At 45.1% G+C, this 24,443-nt stretch overlaps 1 protein-coding gene across 1 annotated transcript in view; it reads right to left on the minus strand.

Moving 5' to 3' along the window:
• Positions 1–24,443, minus strand: part of FAM124A (family with sequence similarity 124 member A) — a 105,444-nt gene that overhangs the window by 74,740 nt on the left and 6,261 nt on the right. The window contains exons 2-3 of the mRNA XM_059902791.1: positions 22,203–22,234; positions 1,919–2,652 (exon numbers count right to left, since the gene is read on the minus strand). Of these exons, the coding sequence (XP_059758774.1) occupies positions 1,919–2,652; positions 22,203–22,234 (766 nt within the window). The remainder of the gene's footprint in view (positions 1–1,918; positions 2,653–22,202; positions 22,235–24,443) is intronic.

The raw sequence follows: 24,443 nt of genomic DNA on the forward strand, positions 1-24,443 counted from the left end.
GGTGGGTGGGAGGGATAAATTAGGAGGTTGGGATTAACATATATACACTGCTACACATAAAATAGATAATCAACAAGAACCTACTGTATAGCACAGGGAACTCTACACAATACTCTGTAATAACCTATATGGGAAAATAATCTGAAAAAGAATATATATATGTATAACTGAATCACTTTGCTGTACACCTGAAACGAACACAACACTGCAAATCAACTATACTCCAATATAAAATAAAAATTAAAAAATAAAACAGGGGCTTCCCTGGTGGCGCAGTGGATAAGAATCTGCCTGCCAATGCAGGGGACACAGGTTCGTTCCCTGGTCCGGGAAGATCCCACATGCCACGGAGCAACTAAGCCCGTGCACCACAACTACTGAGCCTGCGCTCTAGAGCCCATGAGCCACAACTGCTAAGCCCACGTGCCTAAGAGCCCATGCTCTGCAACAAGAGAAGCCACCACAATGAGAAGCCTGCGCACCGCAACGAAGAGTAGCCCCCGCTCACCACAACTAGAGAAAGCCCATGCGCAGCAACGAAGACCCAATGCAGCCAAAAATAAAATAAAATAAATAACAAGTTAAAAAAAAAAAATTAAAAAAAAAAAAAATAAAAAATAAAACAAATGCTAGCTAGCATTTAGTTCAGTGAATAATAAAGCAATATTATTTCTTATTTGCATAGTTCAAAGGGAAATCTGGAAATTATCTAGTTCCTCTAAATCGTAAATATCTCAAGGTGACCTTTTTGACTTGAGCCATGTGGCCTGGCTGTAGTTTGAGCCAGGTATCTGTCATGTGCCAATTTCTCACTTCATTTTGCGATATGTGGATTATAGTTCTGATGTTTAATGCCCAAACCAACAAAAACTATGAAACTTTACCTGTGATTCAAGTAAATACAATCAGCACCTTTCAAGACAATGTCCCTGAACTTGCTATCAACTTTCTCCTCTCAGGTAGCCGTATGTGAAAACTGAGACACCAGAGGCAGAGGTGTTTCAGAAAGACAAAATCCTATATTCCTGGAACGGATTTACCTGTTAATTCTAGAAAGCCTGGGTCTTGAAAGCATTTATCAGGTAGGGTAGGTATAGGACCTTCTTAAATCTGTATGCTGAACTTTGAATTCTAGAGTATAACTAATGACGTCTAAAGAGTTTGGGACGATCGCTGGAAGGATGGGAGGAAAAATGGGTCCAGTAATTGAGCCAAGACATTAACCACGGAAGCAACAGAACAGTCTACTGCATCCATTTCCTTCCATGTATTCACTCCCCCTTCCTAAGCTGAATGAAAGAAGCTCCAAAGGCATCACGTACTCCTTTAAAACACCAAGAAAGTCATTTCCATTGATCACTGAATTTGAACCACCTATTGCCCAGTAGCAGAAGGGTGGAAGGGTAGAAGTGGGGCGGGGGGGGAGGCACCAGAGCGACGAAGAAAACAGGTATCTTCTCTATTGAACGTCAACATATTTTACAATTGTCATAGATGGGTTTTCCTGAAGTTCCTTTGTGGAAGTGAAGAATTCATTGGTAAAAACTCCCTACTTGTGAGGGAGCAGATTAAGGAATCTTTAATACCAAATTCCCTGGGATATCAGCTCATTCTAAATCCCCGGGAGCCACAAGCATTTAGTGGACGCTCAAACAGGTGGGTGAAGAGGCGCTAGAGGAACCGGCCGTTGCTTGCCTGGGGCACATGGCCACGGCAGCTAAGTGAAAACTGTTTAATTAGAGTATGGACACCTTGACTTGGTCTACGAGCCAGACAGAGGGTCACTGATCTCTCTTTTTTCTTAACTCATTGTTCTGTAACAGGTACTAACCAGGGTTTCTGACAGAACCAATTCACTTGTTTCTCTGTTCTCCCCAAGTGGAGATAGACACAGACAGACAGACTTCCCCCAGGGTACCTGCAGAAGGATCTTGTTCCCATCGTGGTCCTCCGTCTGCCAGCGTCCCTCACTGATGGGCCTGCAGGGGTTGGGCAAGAGAGGCACCAGCTCGCCAATGTCCTTGACTCGGAACTCCAGCACGGAGGAATCAGTGGGGACCGGGGTCTGGTCACAGGGCAGTCTCTTCAGGGAGAACTGGATGTCCACATCCAGACTGGAGAAAATGGGGAAGATGCAGAAGTCCGTTTTCCTCTGGCTGGGGCTCCGCCTGAGTATCAGCTCGTAGAACTTGAGGATGTCGGCGTAGTTGTCATGGCGACAGTAGATGGTGAAGCGCACGATTTCCTTGCCGTAGTGCACAGGCCGGATGGCCCACAGCGGCGTCCCAGGGGCCAGGGTGAAGAACTCCTGGCTGCAGGGCAGGTAGGGCAGAAACCTGCTAGGCACGCGCTCCGTGTGGTGATGGCGCCAGGGCGGCCGCTGCAGCGTGCGGTGCAGCTGCAGGATCTGCTCCTCGCCGTACTCCTCCTGCAGGAAGAGGACCACCGCCAGGGCTGGCTGCGCCACCTTGGGGGCCTTCCTCCGCCGCCGGGACGCCCTCCTTTCAGAGACCCTGAACAGCTGGAGGTCTGGGTGGATCCAAGCCAAGACCTTGTCGATGGCCTCCTGCAGGGGTCGGGATTCCCCTGGGTCTGCGATTATGTGGATGCTGACCAAGAACGGGTCCTGCGCTTCCTCCACGGAGAGCTCACCTAGCAGCACAGAACAAAACCCAAGAAACAAAGGGTGACTATTTCATTGAGGGGTCCCGTGATAACACGCAAGGCCTCGGGCAGGAAGAGAAGCTAAATTTTAACTGAACGGACTCCTTGAACGTTTTGAAATTCTGATCCCAAGTTCACGTGCAAATACTACTGTTGCAGCACCCTAGCAGCCCCAGACTCAAGAACTATTACTCACACTGGTTCCCAAGCTGGGCGCTGTCAGGACAACCTTGGTGCGGTGCTTCATCAGGTTGAGTGTATTTTCTATTGAACAGCACAGAGTCCAGTCTCCGTGGGTTTGGAAGGGATAACAGGGCCATTAGGGAAGATGCTATAGCACTAAGTGAACACCATTGAGAATTTCCTTAGGTAACTGCAGTGCCTTCCCCCACAAATGGTCCCTATATCATTGCACTTCTTTGGTTTGCTTATTTCATTGGTTTATTCATCGGTTTGTCCATTCATTTAACATTTATGGAATCCTTTCTTCACCAGGCACTTACTCTAATTGACACATCAAGCCCTGGCTGGTGAGGCATCCTGCCAACTGTGTCCTGATGGTAGGGTGGCCGGGCGGTGACCATCTTGCTGCTCGAGACGCAGGGAAGAACGACCCAGCGGGGAGGGGGGCGAGCACCGTGTGGTTGCTGTCAGAGCTTCCAGGGGCTGTGGTTAGGGGTGGGGTGACGCATGGTCAGACATCACTGCCCGTGTCCTGCTGCCTTTTGGGCCCCTCCTCAGGCCACGTCCACCCAGAAGCCCACACATCCTGATTAGGTCACTTCCCCTCCCCGTGTCCTCTGGCAGAACAGCAAATTCCAAGTGTGAAGGTGACCATTTACCTTGGCAACCTTCTCCCATGGGGTGAACAGTTTGCCAGTCACATTGGCATATTTCTACTTTAAAAATATTCAGCGTATTTCATCAAGTAACCTGATAAAAGCCTTGTTCTTGTTCATGATGGCTCCTCTTGCATTTATTTAAGTTGTATGACCATCCAAGGGAAATCAAGGAAACTTTGAGTCTGTTGTGACTTGGAGGGCAAGATTCATCTAGAATCTAGACCTGTCTCCACACACATGCCTCACGATGTCTGCTAGGGTATCAGGCATAGGGCGATGATGGGGTCGGTAACGTTTGAGAAGCATGATGTGCTTTTAGGAGCCATCACCTTGATCAGTTTGCAGGATGAAAGGTGATTTTTTTGTAGTTAAACAAGACATTCCAAGTGGGTTTACAGGTACATTTCATCACAGGCACCTATGCTAACATGGTCTTCATTTTGCTGGAGCAAAACCTGTCTGAATTTTCATTCTAACCTTGATTGTTAAATATCTCACTTGGGAAGAGTTAGCTCAGTTTCTTGTTGCCTTCTTTCTCCTTCACTCATTCACCCACACATTTCTTGAGCAATCAATATGTACCAGGCACTGGAAGACAAAGAAGCTGGCACCATGACTACGGGGGAGTCCATTTACATAGACTCTGGCGTGACTAGTGTCCCCTTAGAGTTGTACAGTGTATGACCTGCAGAGCCACAGGCAGCAGCCATAAAGAACCATAAGCCACAAAAGAGAACTTCATGACTTAGCTGGGAAACACCGACATAAAGATTAAAATTCAATCTGATGTAACTCTATAGGAAATATGATAGAGTAGCATCTTAAGTGGAGGGGAGATTCTAAAGTCACCACGACATAAACATTTACTATAGACACTATTACCACTGATAGTCCCTTGAATTTCCAGTATAGATCTGGAAGGTCCTGATTTGCAACAAGACCACACGTCCAGATAGATGTTCCTCTGGTTGAACAGCAGATGAAATAAAGGCTTGCTGCCTGGCTGTTGTAAAAGAAGAGTCTTGCATCATTAAACACTAGACCCCCGCTCAGTAGGCTGTGCCTTTTACGCTACAAGAGGCTTTTGGGAGCTGAAGAGGATTCTGAAACCAAAGGATGACTAAGGTAACAGCAAAGTCAAGTCTCAGTACTCCCACAATCACGGAGTAGAATGGTGGGTGGAATTATTCAAGCTCTGCCTCTCTTTCTCTCTCTGGCTGAGCATGTATTCTCGAATTGCTATGAGGTGCATGATGCAAATTCAGCATGATGCAAATTCAGCATGATGAAAATTCAGTTTACTACCACATCACAAAGGAAGGAGCAATTTTTTCTCCAGGGGGCTTCTGAGAGGGCTTTCTGGAAGATGCTCCAGGTGAACTGGGTCTTGAAGGGTCAATGATATCTCACTTACAATAACCTCAAATATGAGGGAGATCACTGCAGCAGGAAGAGGGAAGACTGTTTATGAAGGCACAGAACTGTGAGAAAAACAAGCACATTTGGAAAGGGGTGGTGAGTAATTCTGAAACATGGCAACAGATACAGCAGGAAAAATGGATTGGAGCCAAGCTGTACAGGGCTTCAGCTCAATTTGGCAGTGATAAGGGGCAGTGGAAATTTTTAATAAAGGGATGCTGGGATCAAGTCAGGGGCGGTTGGCTCTAGGCAAAGCAAGAAGTTAGAAGATGAGTGAAGAGTCTAGGTCAGGATAACAAGGACGTGGGAGATTGCATTATTGGCCCTGGTTCTTTATCTTACCCTGTCACCTTGCTCTCTGCCATGTGGCTTTGTAGTTCCTTCCACTAAATGGCTGTAGTGCATTTCCCCACCATTTGACTTCAAATGAGACCATATGCCTGGCTTTGGCCAACAGAAATAGTGGCACGTGTTTTGGCTTGTTTCTTGTGCTTCTAACATTTCCATGAGAAGAACATGCTCGGGCCAGCCCACTGGGGCCAGAAAGGAGTATGAGGGCGACATGGACCCGAGCCAGCCTAGCTGAGCCAAGCCTCCATCAGCCAGGCTCAAGACACTCAAAGACACCCAGCAGATCTTGGTCTGGAACAGCTGACCCAAGACACATGGGAAATGATAAATGACTGCTGTTTTGAGCCACCGCTTGGGGTTGGCTCAAAACACACAGCGACACTTTCAGTGGGTGTACAGAAGAGGGCTAGTCTCACAGGCTATTTAGGAAGCATGTGGAGCCCACAGGCCTGGAGGTAGGAGCAAGAAAAGCAGGAGTTGACCTTGATGTTTCTGGCTTGAGCAACTCATCTGATGCTGATGCTTAGCTGAGACAGAAAACAGAGGAAGAAGGGCAGGTTTGTGGGGAAAGATAAGGAGACCCGCTTTGGCCATGCTGGCTTGTGATGCCCGACTGACTTCCAGGAGGGATGTCCTGTTGGCAACTGGACCTGTGTGTTGCTGAGGTGATGTGCTGAACTTAAGGATGGACCAGTTACCTTTCGGCCACATTCCTGCTTTCATACAGTTATCTCGTGTGTACCCTGTTTTGATTTGAACCAGTGAAAATTCATCTTGGTGGCTTAAAAAACGATTGGAATTCATAGATTATTCTGGTCCTTTTCTTTGCTTGCTCTTTCAGCTCACCTGGCTGCTTTCTGTTTCACTGAACACAAGCACCACTATCAGCAGAAGTGAAGTTGAAGCAAGAGTAGTGAAAACACAAACCAATGACATTTCCTGCCAGCCAGTAGCTCCAGTGGTGGCAGGAGGAGATACCACAGTCGCCTACGATGGATATTTCACTTTTCTATGGTGCCCTGATCGCCCACCAGTGGAGACATGATTTCACTAACACTTGTGAATGCTCACTATAAACGGAAGGTGTAGAAAGGCTTTGAATAATCTGGGGATGAAGACATTCACTTGAGAAAATTACCGATGATTTCTACGAGGGGAAAAAAAGGACATGTGGAGTAGGAAGAGTGTTTGGGAAAAGAAGCTGTCAGCGCATCAGCCGGTCCCATTAAGATCCTAACCCCACACTCAGGGTGTGCGTGGCCATGGACGTGGGGTGATGTTGCTGGGTGACACACGGATGACATTCACTGTGGGCCAGTGTTCTACAGGTACGAGCTCATGGAATCCTCACAACAACCCCAGAAGTCGGGGGTGGGGGGAGGGTCGCTCCCCTTGTCCTCACTTTAGAGAGCAGGATATTGAGGCACAAAGAGGTGAAGGAACCTGCCGAGGGCACAGAGGGAGCGAGTGCGCAGGCACTTGGCTATGGCATCTGAGGTCTGTGTGCACAGTTCCCCCGCAGCTCTGCACAGAAGTACTTGTTTCCCAGCCGAAGGAGCAGCTGTCACCCTCCAGCCATCTCTGGCCACGCTTCTGCTACTTCACCTCTCTCTCCTGCTCTCCTGCCTGCTTCTGATTGGCTGGCTTCTCGGCCACCAATCCAGAGCTTCCTGTCGTGGACACCCCTTTACATCTCTTTCTTCCGGCCCTGGGTCTCCGAGGAAGACTATCCCAGAAACCGCCTCCCTGAGGGCACGTGCCCAGGTCTTTGCATGTGAGCGCTGCCCTCAAGGGGAAGTGCAGGTCAGCACTGCAGGTGGGCACAACAGTGACAGAAAAGCAGAAGAGCGACGAGGGAAAGCGGAGGGGTGTGAGAGGCCTGGGTGAGAAGAGGCCCGGGGTAAGTCAGCCTCCGAGTCTCCGAGACAGGGCTGTCAGGGCGCTCAGTCGGCCACCTCTATGGGCGGCACAAAGGTTTCCCAGGGAGCAGTAACGAAAGCCATGCAGAAGCCTGCACGGCCGAGTGGATGTTTACAGCTTTGCAAAAGGGCAAGATGCCCAGCTTCGGAGCAGGGAGGGGGCTGAAAGGCACTCGACCAAGCACGGCTCACCCGGGATACAGACCTGATCAAGCAAGCAAGAAGGACGAAGACCCGACCCCAGAGCTCCCTCTTCACCGTGCGAACCACAGAGATGTAAGCGGCTAATATCCTGCCCCTGAGAAGAGTCGGGGCAAAGAGTGGTGGCATTAGTACGCTCTGGCCGTCGCCAGCATGTGCCCACTGCATGGGACCCTGAAATAAACAGGCTCAAAGGGGCACAGAATGCAGCTCCCCGCCGTCATCGTCATCGGGTGCTGGGGTTACGCACGCCCAGAGCAAACCTGCCTCCGTGGAGCTAGACAGGACGCCAAGTGTTTGAGGGGAAGAAGAGAAAATGTGAATAATTAATTGACATGAAAAGCCTCTCCGCCTCCCTGGAGGAGCAGAGACGCTGCGACTGTAGGATATGCCTTTATCATATCTATTACACGGCCTCTCAAAGGCCCTCAGAGAGCACCTGTTCAGCTAGGGCAGGACACAGACGCAAACCGGCCAATGGGGGGATCTCCCCAGGGCTGGAGAGAGATGGGAGCTGTTCACAGAGCTTTCCAACTAGCTTATGCTTCCCAAGAGGACAAGGAAGATTCTTTCCCATGTGATCATTTACAATTAGATTTTCCCTGGATAAGGTAAGACACAAACAACTGTAAGTAAAGCATTGCACCAGTTCAGGCCTTCTATGAGGCAGAAAGTGTATTATTAACCTGAGGATTTGTTCCATTTTCCCCAGTATATCCCTTTTTTTTCGTAAGCGTAACAGAAAATAACTTAGACAATAACAACCATGTATTATGTTATTATTTGTCAGACACTGTCCTAAAAGCTTTACTATATATATTATCTCATTTAATCTTTAAAACACCACCATGCTAAAGGCGTATTCTTTCTCCCCATCTTGCAGGTGAAATGTTAACTGACCCGCCAAAGGCCATTCGGCTGGAGAAGGACGGCGCGTCTGTGCGCCTCACCATGTGCTTTTTCTTGGCTCTTGAGTCCACCATCCTTATAATCATCCTGCCCTGAACCTCAGCCTGCCTGGCTGGGCTCTGAAACTGTGGCTGGGTTCCATCAGGAAATGTGGGTGGGTGATTCTGCCGCAGATGGACTGACCAGTACCCCTGGACAGTTTCTGGCAATCCTTGACCCACGCGGACATCCTAAGTCTGGTGGAGGACAGGGAGGGGACTGAGGTCCTTCTGCTTGTTGACAGATGTCCTGGTCCTCCCACTCGGCTATCTCAATGCTGCCTCACTGCCAGTGGGACCCCTCACTGCCACTCTCTTGCCCGCACTGTCCCCTGCTGTCCAGTGCCTGCCAGACTGCCCTCCTCCCAGAACTGGCAAACTGATGTGTCCCCAAGACACTCACTTCCCAATAGCAGGTACATCTCTAATTGAAGGTCCAGATCGCTCATTCCAAACGGAATGCCTGGCCAAGTCTCAGGATATGACAAGCTCAGATACCCCTTTCTAGAATTTCTGGGCAATGATTGATGTCCCCTGTCATTTTATCCACCATTTATCACTGACAGTTTGCAATTCAGTGGCAATCACTTACTTAACCAAGGAATGTTTATTGAGCACCTACTATCTGCCAGGCACTGTAGGTTACAGTGGTGACTAAAACAGTCTCTGCCTTCATACAACTTATAATCTAGTGGTGGGAGACAGACAATAAAACAAATATATAAGATGAAGTCAGGTACCTAAATGCAATAGACACTTCACTGAACAAACCCATGTTCAATGTGGGTACAACAAGGGGTTTCCAAGGCAGTAACCTTACCATCACCTGAATAGACTGCCCTGGACCGTTCCATTCCAGCGCCATAAGAACCACGGGGCCCCAGACACACCCAGGAGGCCAAGAGTCTGAACAAGGGCACCTCTAGCTGCTGCAGGCTGTATGGTTTAGGGAATCTGGCCCTGGGGCTTAGCTTGAGTCCCTCTAACCTCAAATGCAGGAGGCTGAATAAACTCCTGATTTGCATTTCTAAAGCCCCACTCTGCAGCACCCAACAGTTCAGGGGCTTGGATGTGTGGTCTGTCAACCAGACACATGTGACCAAGTGGCAGAAAACCCACAGGAGACAGTGGACCAGGTATGTTAAGAAAGACATGCCCAGGGCATAGGCTGATGCTGTGAAGAAAGATTAGGTCAGAAAGCAGGAGGGAAAGAAGCTCCAGGATGACAAGGAATACAAAACCTACTACGTTAAAGTGGCACAGGGGGCCAACCTCCCCACATCAAGCTGCTTGGTCTTCCCAGAATGCCTGAAATAAAAGCTCCCAGAAAGGGGCTTCCAAATTCCTTCCTGGGAGAGTCTATTCATCCGGAATGTAATGAATAACCTGCCTTCAGTTTTTTGTTTTTTTTTTTTCACAGTTTTTTTTTAAAGCCAGTTCTTGGAACCTCTGAACTAATTAAAAAATTGAAGCAATCCCCTTTGTCCCTGACAACACTTAAAGTCTCAGACATTCTCAATTCTTAGTAATTTTATGATTTCGACAAGGCCTTTGGTTGGCCTGTAACTTTGAGCTATGAAAGGGGCAAGGCTGGTCCCAGTGCCAGCCCCAGACTGCAGTCAAAATGAGACGCAGGGTTGGGAATAGTGGCAATCTGGTGGCAATGAGGTGACATGCAGTGTATTTAATATAGGGGATCCAAAATGCGTCCATAATATAGATAAAATGCTTCTCCTCCTTCAGCCTGAATCCACAGAACTTTTCTGTAATTGAAGAATGGAATATAGGCTGAAGAGGCTAAGCCAAAAACTGTATTTTCCTTTGACAGAGGAGAACACTATGGCATCTTTCTGATCCTTAGGCCCTCTCAAGATTTTGTAAGAAGTACGGCTTTGCTATCCCTGTAGTTATTTGACTGCTCTCTCAATCTTCATCACCTATTACAGAAACAATGTCAGGAATCTGGATGTGAGAGGCTTATTCTTGAGCTCACTCTAAAACTATTAAGAAAGAAATGATATAGAAAGTAAGGCAGATGCTTTAGACACCCTGCATGTTTTTCCACTTGGAAATGTGACATCAACTTGACTTTAAATGTATTTCCAAGCTTCGTTGTGGAACAAACCTGCAGACGGGAAGAGGAGGGGGAAGGAAAAGCCAGACACCAACCAGAGAGGAATAACAAAGTCCTTTAAATTCTGAAACTGCTTGACATTGATTCTGGAAGAGGACCGGGAAGTTGATACGTAATTGGTCTGAGAAGGTTTAATTCAGCTAGAAACACTTAAATATATCTGGCATAGTTACCTAAGTCCTGAGGACTATAATGATTTTGCAATTTTATGAGAAGGTAAGACAGGTCTGACGCACACCAGTCTCCAATGCTTAACAATGTACACAAGACCCCTTGTGTATAAAAGTTATACGGTTCAGATGACTGAAGAGACTCTATTCGTGCCAATCTCTGCTGTACGGCAAAGTGACTCAGTTATGCACATATAGACATTTTTTAAAATATTCTTTTCCATTATGGTTTATCCCAGGATACTGAATATAGTTCCCTGTGCTATACAGTAGGACCCTGTTGTTTATCCATCCTATATATAATAGTTTACATCTGCTAATCCCAAACTCCCAGCCCTTCCCTCCCCCACTCCCCTCCCCCTGGGCAACCACAAGTCTGATTTCTATGTCTGTGAGTCTGTTTCTGTTTTGTAGATAGGGTCATTTGTGTCTTATTTTAGATTCCACATATAAGTGATATCGTATGGTATTTGTCTTTCTCTTTCTGACTTACTTCACTTAGTATGATAATCTCTAGGTCCATCCATGTTGCTGCAAATGGCATTATTTCTTTCTTTTTTACAGCTGAGTAGTATTCCACTGTATATATGTACCACATCTTCTTTGTCCATTCCTCTGTCGACGGACATTTAGGATGTTTCCATGTTTTGGCTATTGTGAATAGTGCTGCTATGAACATAGGGGTGCATGCATCTTTTTGAATTATAGTTTTGTCTGGGTAAATGCCCAGGAGTGGGATTGCTGGGTCATATGGTAATTCTGTTTTTAGTTTTCTGAGGAACCTCCACACTGTTCTCCATAGTGGCTGCACCAATTTACATTCCCACCAACAGTGCAAGCGGGTTCCCTTTTCTCCACACCCTCTCCAGCATTTACTGTTTGTAGACTTTTTGATGATGGCCATTCTGACCGGTGTGAGGTGGTACCTCATGATAGTTTTTAATTTGCATTTCTCTAATAATTAGTGACGTTGAGCCTCTTTCCATGTGCCTACTGGCCATTGTAAATCAACTATATTTCAATAAAAAAATAAATTAAAGAAAAGAGAGACCCTAGTATGTTACACAGACTCCGTTCTTCTACTCAGTAACTGCCATTCTTGCTAAACCACATTGTATCTTGCCATTTCCGTCGGTGCCACAGTCACCCTGAGAGTGCCAGGGCCTCAGTGAAATTCTGTCGATTTGGAGATGAGGCAGCAGGGCTTGCAAACAACAGGATTAGAATCTTCATCTTGTTTTAAGAAGGCACATCTATCAGAGCCAAACAGACAAAAGAAGAGGATGCTAGGCAAATCCATCCCCAGGATTTGCTCATCAAGGCTGCTCAGCCTTACACTAGAGCTAGCGGGGCGAATCCTCGCAATCACAGTAACTGAGACTTATTTTAAAAAGGGATTTGTCTGGCAGGATGTCGAGAAATGAGATGAACCGTGATTAGCTTTACAAGTGTTCCAGGAAAAAAAACACTATGGACATGCTTATAAAATATATCATGGATGGGCGTTGAAAAATCAGTGATAAAATGTGGCACTGCTTTTGCTCATGATCAAACCAGCAATGTGGGAAATGGAGGCTGTGGACTCTTTTTTTTTTTTTGGCCTAAAATTCAGTGAAATATTCAAATGCTTTGCTAACTTGAATGGGATGCTGACGTATCCCTGGTCCTTGTTTCCAAGTTTCCTCAGAAAAAATAGGTACCTTACATCCCATTTGAAGAACAAGCTTCCTGGGCATGACTAGAAAATTAAAGATGGGGGAGGCATTTAGTCCAGCCCCTCATGTTACAGATGAGGTCAGACGACTCGACCAGGTCGACCCGTTAGTCAACGGCAGGTCTAGGAGAGAACAAACATCTCCCAACTCCCAGTTTGGGGCTCCCCCTAGCTCTGAAGTGCTTAATCCTGCTAATGGCCCCAAGGACTGCAAAGCAGGAGGAGACAGGGTCCCTTGCAGAGATCACAGCCTAACTGAGAAAGCAAGATGCTCACATGTGAGAAATATAAGAAAAACTCAAAATGGGAGATGGTAGGTTCTGAATGATGTAGGGGATGAATTTCAGAGATAATAACCAAAGTTTCCCTCTCCCACAATTTTCTTTTTGCCTGTGGCCCTCCACCTGCAGAGTCTGGGCTGTTCATTGCTTCAGGGCAGGTGGGGGCAGATGGACCCACCATTCATCAAGTTTCTGAATTTAGACTGTTTTCAGATCACAGCAGAGGAAACAGTCTGGAAGGGCAAGGCTCTTCTCTATTGCAAGGACTGAGGTTTCGGAGACAGAAGAGGCCTTCTGAGCTGAGAAAGGCTAAGAACCTAGGGCAGGGCGTTTACCCTGTGAATCGGACTGCAGAAGAACGTGTGATGCTGCAGGGGTGGCTTTTCCACCTCAGCAGATGTCCGGTTTGGGCTTCTGGTGGGAGGAAGAAGACTGGAAGAGACCTGACCAAAGCCTGGATGCCAGAAGGTTTCTGAGGGTCATGTACTGAACTCCTGGGCGGAGCCCTGCAGGGGTGGGTGCTCCAGAGCAGAGCAGACCCGTGCCTTCACGTGCCAGGGGGTGAGCGTGGTGGCTCAAGAGCTAAGTTCAGCTCGATTATAGAGAAACACAACAGTTCCACTTTTATACCTGAGCAGGTGACTGTGAAAATTCATACTCACTGAAACAGGAGGTTCTTACAGAGTTCTCAATAGACAGCAGAAAGCGTTATAATCCAACTGATGGTGAGCCTCTAAACATGCCAGCTCATAGAAAGACCTCCAACTTCTGAGTCTAGATTGTCTGTGACCCACACATTTTAGCCTATGCTCAAGGCTGAGGCAATGAAATATTAAAGATGGGCTCACAGAGGAAGCCCAATTCTCCCCGCAACAGACAAAGGAAAGACTTCTCACAACTATTCTTGTTACAAAGAAGGAAAGATAAGTCTTCCAGGCACTGGTTGCACAGCTCAGCATCAGTACCTTATGGTACCGATAATAATGTCAGAAGATGTCAGGGTGAGATAAAAATAAAAGGGGGAGAGAGAGCAAATGGAATGTTCCTTCCCTTCCATAACCAGTGTGTTGTACAAAATTTAAAAGTTTAACAAATGAGGATGAAGGAGAGAAGGTTTACAAAGAAGGAGGGAGGGCTGATGGGATCCTCTTCGCTTTCCTAGTCAATTCTGAATATTGTTAACGCTTAGTGGATATGACCTGGCTTTTTGCACAACCTTCCCTGAATACTTCCAACTTGTTTTCCCCTCAAAGGTTAATGGCAACAACACTGATGTTGAATAAAGATAGAAATTGTCTACTGGAAGGGAAATACTTTCCATGAAGCCTGTGCAGTGCACTGATGGTTTGGAGGCACCGTTATTGCTGCCTGAGGTTGGAGCGGGCATGTAATCAATACTATACTTTTAACGAGAGCCACAGAAGAGACTTCAGCTTGTGGGTCTCCAAAAGCTGAGAGTCTCCCTGTTCGCGATCTGCTCTTCAGAGCACTTGTGCCCATTGTTATTGTGTGTGTATCCATCCATACAGTTTTTGTTTATAAAAATCCCAATTTTTATAAGACGCTGGCACTCTCATTCATGCCTATGGGAGAGTAAAATGGTACCTTTGGAGAATGACCTGGCAATAGGGATCAGAAGCTTTAAAAAGTAAGTATGCTTTTTACCTTGGCAATTCCACTCGTAGGAATTTATACTAAGGAAATAAGGAAGGATATGCACAAAGATGTAGTATAAAATGCTGATTATAATAATGAAAAAGTGAATAGAACCTATAGGACCAACAGTAGGGCACTGGTGAATAAAGTATGGTGCAGAAAGAAATACAATGGAATCCTGTATAGACAGTCAAACTATTATAGAAGTAAGTTTACTGGTATATAAAGAACTTCACAATATGCTTAGTGAGAAAATTAGACTATAAAACTATCCAATATAATTTTTGGTCATAATATACACATATATAGGAATATAGATGCTCAGAAAAATATCTATAAAGGCAGACACCAAATTACAACTTGTTTCTGGATGGCTGCATTCTGAGTTTTCTTCTTTTTGCTAATCTGTATTTTCTGATTTTTCTACAATGACTATGTATTATTTGGATATAATTATTTTAAAACTGGGAAAAGCAGCTGGCATGTCAGGAGAATGCGTAGCAGCAGCTAATCACACTTTTGTTCCCTCTCGTGGGATAGGGGTCCTGACAACCCTGGTAGGCCAGATGTCCCTGAGGTGTCACTTCAGCCTCTCAGGGAAAATGTGATCATGAGAAGCCTGCCTCCATTTTTCTTTCATATCCTGGCTAGAAATTGACACCCTATATGTAATTGAAATCACAGAATTAAAACTTAATCTTTGAAGCCAGAAGGACAACACAATCATTTTTTCAGAAATGGATGTTTGTGTAACAGAGCATCAGGGGAGTTGTCTGTGTGGGAATATTGTCCTCAGCCTTTGATTTCCTGATGAATATCTTTGGTTATTGCTTTTTTCTTATCAACTATCAAACAGTAATACTGTCTAGTTTTCCAGATTCCCACTCAGAGGACTCTGAATATATAGACCCCATACCATCAAATAACATTCTAAGTGCACCCACTCTTTCACCTCCAGTAGTTTCATTCATCTCAGGTATCGTTTGCTAATTTCATGATCATGTAGATAAGGCTGCCACCTGCTTCTCAAAAAAACCCCAAACAAACAAATACCTCTAGCTTGCCTTATAAAGAACAAGTCCCATGTTTTAAAATAAACTACTCTTAGAGGAGGGACACAATTTTCTTTTAAATTATCAATCAAATAACTTAAGTGAATAATTTTATCTAGACGTTATACAAATCCTAGAACCTACAGATTATACCATTAAAAATTAGCCTCTGAAAGTAAGAAACTTGGATAAATCACATCAATCATGGATGATTTAAGAGCAATCTTATTTACTGGGGAGATGGGCTAGATCAGTGCTCTGTAAAATTTCAGTACAAACAACTCACATGACTCAGGAAGTCAGGGGTGGGGCCTGGGATTCTGCATTTCTAACAAGTTTCAGGGTGATGCAGTGGTCTGTGGACCACACTCTGAGTAGCAAGTTTTCCAGTTTGGTGATTTTATGTGCTCTGCCAGGCCAAGAATACCCTGTCTGGGCAGCTGACAAAATGTGGAAGGAGCAAATACCCCAACCTGCACCAGCTGGCGTTCTGTGGCTCTCAGCTTCCGCTAAGCCCCCACCTGAGTGGCTGCAAGATCCATACCTGCCAAAAATGACACTTCCAGGACTGTGGCCTTTTTATTAGCGTTACCTACAAGCTACATGTTAAATGGCTCCAGCCCTAAGAGAAAGGTCCAGGAACATAAGAAGTGTCTCAAACATGAAGCCACAGTTGTCCCAGAAAGCCTCGATGCCTGGGGGCATGGAAACCAGGCCCTTCTCCATAGGCAGGAGAGCCAGTTCCTAACTGGAGTGAGGCCAGTGCATTCCCAGGAGGACAGAGGAAGCCTTAAGGGCTCTTTCCCACATAGCTACAGGAGCTGGAGCGGTCAGTGGCCCAGATGCCCCATGGTAGAGAACGCGATAGGTACTTCTGAGTAAAAGCTTTAATCTCACAGTCACTTTGGAAGGCAGAGCCACAAAGCAGGACAGACCAGACAAGAAAATCAGATTGATCTGTCCCATGTGCACATCTTAATGGTTTCCGATTGGTCTCTGCAGTCATGGCCACACATCAGGAAGGACTGTGTCATCAGCGATACAATCGTCCAGCACAAGGCCACTCACGGAGAGCCCGTCTAGGGCTGTGAAGTCATTCCAGCCGTGCAGGAGCTCACCCTGAACCTCCATGAGAACAGCTCTGCACGTGAACATGACTGTTGGAACAGAATAGGGTCTCAACCAGAATAAAAATGAGAGTAGTTCTTGTTTGGGGTTCATTTGCTGGAAGTTGCACACTCAAGACCTCCTGGCACACAAAACCCTGACTGTCCTCCATTGAAAATATATACACATGTTCCCGATGCATTGATCTGTTTTATGTCAACTGTTGGGTTTACAACAGTTATTAACACTAGTGACACTGTATATCAAGCAGTGTCACTAATATTAATAAGCCCTTTGGAATCAGAGGAAGTAGAAAATCAACGAAAGTAGTGATGGACGTGAACTGAGATACTTAAAATACCTGGCAGGTTGGTCTCTGATGATTGTATTACCATCTATAACTCTGTCTGAAAGGCGATATTCTAAATTAGAGAAAATCGGTGACTTTTCTTTTGGTGCTTTTACTGCAATAAGAGTGTGAGGCTGGGGATAGAATAGGTGGATTTTTTAGTTTTTTGGCAAACCTGTGCATATTGCCAACTCCATACTGATCACAAAATTAAGCCACTTCATTGGCTGAAATTGTTCTTCATAAGGATTAATGAATAGATTTGAGTTCTGCCTAGATCTTGTGGAATAAGATTCTGAGAGCTATGTGTTCTGAAAATCATAATGGAGAAAAGTATTGTACACAGAAGAAAAAAATGAAAACTATGACATTTACAAATGGATCATAGTGAAATTGGCTCGCACCACCTCTTCCAAGATACTGATCTTCCTTTTTTGGATGTATGTGATAAAAACTGGCTCTAAAATGAGCAGATTCTGTCAATAAGTTATCGTCTCCTCTAACAAAAACAGAAAGAAAATAACGAATATTTCATATCCCAAGTCTGAATTGAGCTCTTGGATATGGAGACACAGATCATATATGTTCAAATGTCCCCCGTCACTGACGAGTTCGACAGTGCGCAATCGTATACATCCAAATGTCCCCCGTCACTCGTGAGTTCGACAGTGCGCAATCGTATACATTCAAATGTCCCCCGTCACTCATGAGTTTGACAGTGCGCAATTGTATCTTTTCAAGGTGTTGCTGCTTTGAAAGCTCCTTACATTGTTTATTAATTAAACCACAATGGGCTTATCTTTCCCTGCACGCTGACAGGACCCACAGATGTGGCCAGAGACAAAATCAAAACGTATGATGCTTCGGTATCCTGAAACAGCAAGGAAATGATAACACCACTGAGAAATGAAAGGGAAAAGACAGCATTTAGAAAGATGCGCGGGTGAGAAAAGGCAACCTCAGGAAGGGATGGTATGTCATCCTGTCAGAGCAGCGAGGCAGACTTGACAAGCCCCATGGTGGCTCCAGACCAGCTACAGTGCCTTGCAATTAACCGAAACACCCCAATTTTCCTATTTAAAAATCACCTGCAATCCACCTGGCCCTTTTTCCTGGACACCAGAGTGTGTCCAGAGGCCCCCGGCACCAGCTGGACCTCTGTAAGGCTGCCCTCAAGGGCAGGTCATAGACATGGCAGCCCCAGGAAAGCTGAGGGGACAGAAGTCCATGGGACCAATAGCCTGTAGAAGCTCGGGGCCAGCAGGGAGAGTGTAGGCAGGAAACAGAGAAACTACCTGAGTCACTGGAAGGACAGAGCAGGAAGTCAGGGAAAGAAAGTTAGGGAAGAAATAGTAGGGCAGGAATCTGAGGCCTGGAGGAGGGAGGTGAAGATAGATTCAGTGACTCCCGCCCACCCACCCACGACATGCGCCTTTTCTCTACAGCTTGCTACACGCTCCTGGGCTCAAATGAGCAAAACACGCTGCTCATGGCCATTTCTCCATAATTTCAGACACAGAGAATTCCTCAGGGCATTGCCAAGAGCCCTCTCTATCATTTCAACTGACCTTTTATCACGTGTGCTCTGAAAAGCCTGAAGGGGCACAAAACCGCAAGGCAGTCCTGCCCTGACTGGCAGTTTATAAGGGCCAGGTGAAGAGTTAACGACTCTACTTGAGGTTCAAGAAGGAACAGTCTTAGGGCACAATTAGTAGGGCAACTAGAGAAGAGGCTCTCGGAGAAGAGTCTCAAACAGAGAAAACTAGTTAATTCTTTGACTGCCTCCTACTGGCATTATCCTGGGGCTAGAGACCCGCAAGAAATGGTATACTATCCTGAAAATATCATTTTTTCAGCTCCCAGCATCTTCTAAGACGAATTCTCCAAGTATCATCACGATCTTTATTTGAAAGGAAATATTCAATCACATGTGAGAATTTCATTAGCATTACGTAGCACAGTTGATGTTTTTCCCCCAGCATAATTATTGTTTTTCTTTTATTCTGTTTATAAAATTTCCCCTTTCTGTTTAAATCGCTTAAGAATGCAAATTGTACACAGTGGCTTGATGATCTTCCAACCAGGTTGCTGGAAAAAACAACCTAAAATTCTGAGAGTATAAATTAAATTCAGCTTCCTAAGGAAGTATTAGGCTTTACTGAGATCTCCTGTGTGCTAAGAGTGGGTTTAGTTTTGCAGAAAACACAAAGAAAAAGCCTTTCTGCCCATCAATCTAAAAAATACAAACGGACAAGTCGCAATTAGAAAAAATTCGTCCACATAAAACCAAAACATCCATTAAAGAAGCCCCCTCAGCCACTCCCCTGAATTGAAAGTGACACGGGACACAGTCAACAGAAATGCGATTCTTTAACCCAAGAGGTCGAGGAGAAGCAGGAAGCCCAATGATCTCATGGTGCCCCCCTTCCACTTATTTGAGGGGAGGGGGGAAAAAAAGCAGCAGCTGCCCCTCACCACAAGGTCTCTACCGCCACCGACTTATGGGCAGCTCACAATACAGAAGCTCAAATTGATTCTGAACAGCGCTCACTTCAGGGTTAATGCTACGGGCCTCCAGAGAGGATGCCCATCCTCTGGACTCTTATTCTGGGACCAAGGAAAAAGATACAGTGTCCTTGATTCTTCACGACTTTCCTCCCTCCCTTCTCCTCTCTTTTTAGAGGAGTTTGTAAGACAGTCACATCTGAGCATCCTAGAGCTCCTGGAGAGGTCCTTAGAGGTCATTCAGCCCAATTTCCTCATTCCAAAGAGGGGGAAACTGAGGCTCACAGAGGGTAAATGACTTGCCCGAGAGCACACACCTAATGTATGGTGGAACCAGGACTGGGGCCTAGGACACCTGAACCCCACACCACTGCTCTGGTACTTTGTCTTAGGGATGACCTTTCTTCTTCTGCCATCAGGGGCAGGCAGCGTGAAGAAGCAGCCCCTGCATTCCAAGAAGAAAACCGGCAACTAAATAGAGTGATGTTCTCGCAGGAAGCTCTGCTGACAATCCCGGTAACGACAGAAACCAACTGTGGACAGAGTCTAACCCCAGCTCTCCCCAAGGAAGCACTCGGGCCTCTGTGAACTCAGGAACAGACAGGTAAAGGGGCATCTGGTGAATGTGTGGGAAGAACCACTTGCACACACAGAAAAGTCCATTTCCTAAAAGTAAATGGTAACCAATGCTCAAATCCCAATCGGGAGTCAGGAGTCATTCAGAAACAAGCCATTCAGTGGCGAGAGGCTGACAGATCGCAGGAGAATGACAATGACGTGCGGGAGCTGCTTCCAGGACCAAAATGTGGGAACTGGGACCGCCTGGTCAGCCCTCTGGGCCCGTGGTCACACAGAAGGTGCTGGCACCAAGTTGGCTGTGACAGGGAGAGTGACCCTGGAACTGCACCATTCAGGAGAAATAGGAAACTTCTTTCTACTCAGGCCTCTGAGTGATTATCTAGCTTGTGGGGAAATGCTATTTTTAACATCTACTTGGAAAATACTTTTTATTATTGCAGCACTGTTGAACCTATGTGTTAAAGGATAGATTTAAGACTCTAGATTTAATATCATTTTTTTCTTTTCAGAAAGGGTCCACTCTGTTACCTTTAACTGAATGCATAAGGGGCCTTCTCCTGTGTATGGGTGCGGCCAGGATTGATGCTCCTGGCTGGGAGGAAAGGCAGTTCAGGCAACAGAGAGAGCAAAGACAGTCAGGGGCCCACCAGTATCCCCTCAGCTCTTCTTCCTGCCCAGAACAAGGATGTGATGGCTGTGGCAGAGGCAGCCATTCTGTAACTTTGAGGCAACCCCGAGGATGGAAGCCAAAATCTGAGGACTGTGTAGCACACTTGCACTGCCTCCTCTGGACTTTTTTTTTTTTCAATTAGAGGAAAACAAACCCTTACTTAAGTCATTTTTTTCTCTATTATTGGTAGTCAAATACATTTCCTAACTGAAATATGAAACGCATATACACCCTCACTCACCAAGAGGCCCCAACACTGAAGAATGAGGCAGGACTCGCCAAAAATTTAAAGAGAAAAGGAACAGCAATAAAAGGCTATTGATCCCAGTTGCACTAAGAGAAATTCCAACTCAGAGATCGCAATTAAAATAATGGAGAGAAAAACATCCCAAACCAAATTACCCATTTCGCTGACAAGAGAGGCGCTTTGTTGTGACCCAGAGGACTGCTTTGGGAGCTACAAATTGAGCAAAGGCTTCGGGCAAGTATTTTATAAAAATCATTCTTAAAGAAATGTAGCCTCTGGGCAAAACTGAAAATGGCAGCAGAGAGAGAGAGAGTTCAAGAGAGCATTCTCTGATTTTAGGAACGCAGAAGCGTCAGGGAGGGAATGCAAATCACTGGAGCATTATTTTCATTATTACTAATGGTTCTTAATAACTAAGGGGCAATGCTGGGTCTCCAGTTGGCTGAAATGATCAGAAATTGCTCGCTGCAGTTATACTAACTAAATATAATTTGACACTAAATAACCATCCCAGATATACAGCTTTCCGCACAGTATCTCATTGCAAAGGAAAAACTAAGCCATAACATCAATAAATAGAATAATCCAATTAAGTGTCTTTCCATTTGGGAACTATTTAGAATTGAGAGCTTATCAGGATAGTGAGATAGGCCAAAACAGTTCAGTGTTTACCGACTCAAAAAATCAGGGCTTTTATTGTAAGAAAATTTTTTTGTTATTTTAAAATAAGTGTTTAATCAGTCTGAATGGCTCTGTAGTGATCTTCATCATTGTAAAGGTGTTCCTAGATATAACGCCTAATTTCCCATAAATAGATTTACTTGTAATTTAATATTCAATACAAACACCTTTTTCTATGCTCAGAGTATGTTTATAAACATACTTTTTTTTTTTTTTTTTTTTTTACCATATATAATCATCAGCTGTGGTATCTGCCTGCAGGTACAGAAATACACAGGAGGAAATCTGCCCAACAGAGGAACTGGGGCCACCTCATGACCCAATGAATGCACTCTGAGCTGTGAGCCCACGGACAGCAGGTATTTGATACATGTTTGTTGAATGAATGAGTTACCTCAGCTTCATCAGAGAAGGTATTTTCCAAGCATGCGGGTTAGTAAAGCCTGGGCTAGTTCCTCCAGGCTGAATTTCCACAGGGAAAGTAGTGGCACGTCTAGCCCTCAAATCAAGGTACAATCACATTCTCCAGGAAAAGCCTCCACTTCTCGCCACTCCCCAGAGAATCCTGTATCACACCCTTTGGCCAGGATACCTTCGGAGATTCTTTCTATTAAAGCAAGGGTTACATGGACGGCCTTCTCTACATACAGAGATGGGACTGACCCCCAGGGGGACTCGGAAGACAAAGCTGAAGGACATTTAAGCCATACTTACTGCTGGTGGAGGACATGTGGCTGTAGTCAGACCTGAAACACAAAACCTTAGTATTAGTAGGATTAGACATTATTTTTCTCTGTCCAAGTGATCTCTTCAAAGTAGAATTTTAAACAGTCAGTGGTAAGTAGCATTTAACTGGTAGAGAAATGCCACAACTTAAAAACTGTCATGCTGCGGACTGTTTTGTGCAGAATCAAGTTATGTCTGGATTTGAAAGCACAACTTTAAAGGCATTCTAGAAACCCGGGGTCCTTCATATGGGCTCTGTGAGTCTCCCAGATGGAAGACCAGATGGGTCCCGAACCATCTAAATTTACTGGCAAATTTTTGAATGGAAGCTTATTTTCCCGGGGAGAACGCTCAAAGTTTTCAGCAGACTCTCAAAGGGGTTCATGACTCCCACAAAAGGTTAAACCACTGCAAAAGGTTATTTAAACCCTTGAAATGTCAGCACCATCCCTCAGGGAAATGTTTCTTTGCTGATGTAAGCAGAGGGGAGGTGGACCCTGGTGAGTGAGAGGGAACCCTGGCTGGGAGGGCTTCCACATTCAAGGCCTGGCTGACCATCAGATAACACACAAGCACAATGATGGTTGATTTCAGTTCCATCTGGGAAGAAATCCTGCTAGATATTAGAGGAACAGGATGTGGGCTATGATCTGGAAAGGGAAAAGGCAGGGTTAGGGCCAGGGTGAAATAACCCATCAGTTTGTATGCTGAAAAATCAGCTGCTGGCACTCGGCCTCTGTGAGAATGGGAATGTGGCCAGGAACTTGTCTGCTTAATCTCTGCTAAGCTTCTGCTCTACTTGTGTGGCTCTTAAACCGTCCCTCTCTGGCAACGTACATGGTATAGAAGCTATTGGTTTTCTCCCCACAGTGTCCCCAAGTCATTCTTGGCAGGAAATTAAGCTCTCAGGCATGGAGGAGTTTATTCTACCAAGGTGGTAGTTAGGGGACATAGTTATGCAAATAAAGTGGTTAATTATGTTTAATTTTATAGATATACACTCCTTTTATTTACTTAGTCTCATGCTGCCTTTCTTGAATCATCCAATTTTTACTCCATTGAGTTTCTTACCACATTAAAAAGATATATACACAACTTTTTTAAAAAGTCATAAAAAGCATGCCTGTCACTAATTCAAACCACCTACATCTCCCACACAAAATGATGCACTGACTTATTGGTAGAGGAACAAAATGGAAGAAAAACAGCATGTGATTTTCTCTTTTCAAATGAAATACTTTAGTTGTCACAGAGTCACTGAATTTCAAAACTGGAAAGAATAACAACTACTAACATTTGCATATCCCTTTATATACTACAAACTGCATCCACTGAGATCTCATCCAATTTTTTATATCATTGATTAGGAAACTAAAGTGATAGTATCTGTAAGGAGACCAGGAGGTGAGGCTTGAACTAGGCAGGTAGAGCGGTGGTAAGGAAGGAGTTAGAAGGGAGAATGGATTGGATAGAGCCTGGAGACATGCTGGCTAAGGGAAAAGGGAGAGGAGAGGGTGGGAGAGAAAATGAGAGAGGAGAGTCAGGAATCCGGAACATTCTGAAATGCAGGATTTGTAACCCTAGTGTTGGTGCATTAAATTCTTTCTGGAACCAGGCAGGACATAAATAAACTTTCGGACAATACTTAGAAATGTAACTGTACATATATGCAATGAATACTCAACCAACATCCACTGTGGTAGATGCAACAGCAGAACAATTCCATTATAATATGATCATCTTAAGATGGCCAGGCTTCAAAGAAATTGCATGACAATTCCAATAAAACATTCAGTAAGAATGTGCAATCGTATTGATTTTATTATTAAAATTCTGTCAGTATTTTCAGCTAGGATCTTCCAAATACTCTTGAAGCATATGGGTTTCGCATATGCATACGTTTTAAAGATCTGCATACAGATGGATACCTACATAGAATGAAATTTACATTTGAAACATATTCCAAGAATCTTGAAGTATTTTAAGGGGGTATTTTAGGGCAGGTGCTAGCATAACGGATGCCCCTGCCATGAATCTCTCCATATTTCTCATGATGAAAGGCACCGCCCAGGTCAGACCTGCCTGTCACTCTCGCCCTGCTCCAATTCCTTCCTCATACAGCAGCCAATCTTTGCAAGGCAAAATCTGATCATGTCCCTCTCTGGATGAAGTTCAAGCTCAACAGTGCACAACAGTACACCCCTCTTTCTATGACTGATGGCCTCTGCC

The sequence above is a fragment of the Balaenoptera ricei genome, chromosome 18 (genome assembly GCF_028023285.1).
Source record: "Balaenoptera ricei isolate mBalRic1 chromosome 18, mBalRic1.hap2, whole genome shotgun sequence".
Classification (NCBI taxonomy): domain Eukaryota; kingdom Metazoa; phylum Chordata; class Mammalia; order Artiodactyla; family Balaenopteridae; genus Balaenoptera; species Balaenoptera ricei.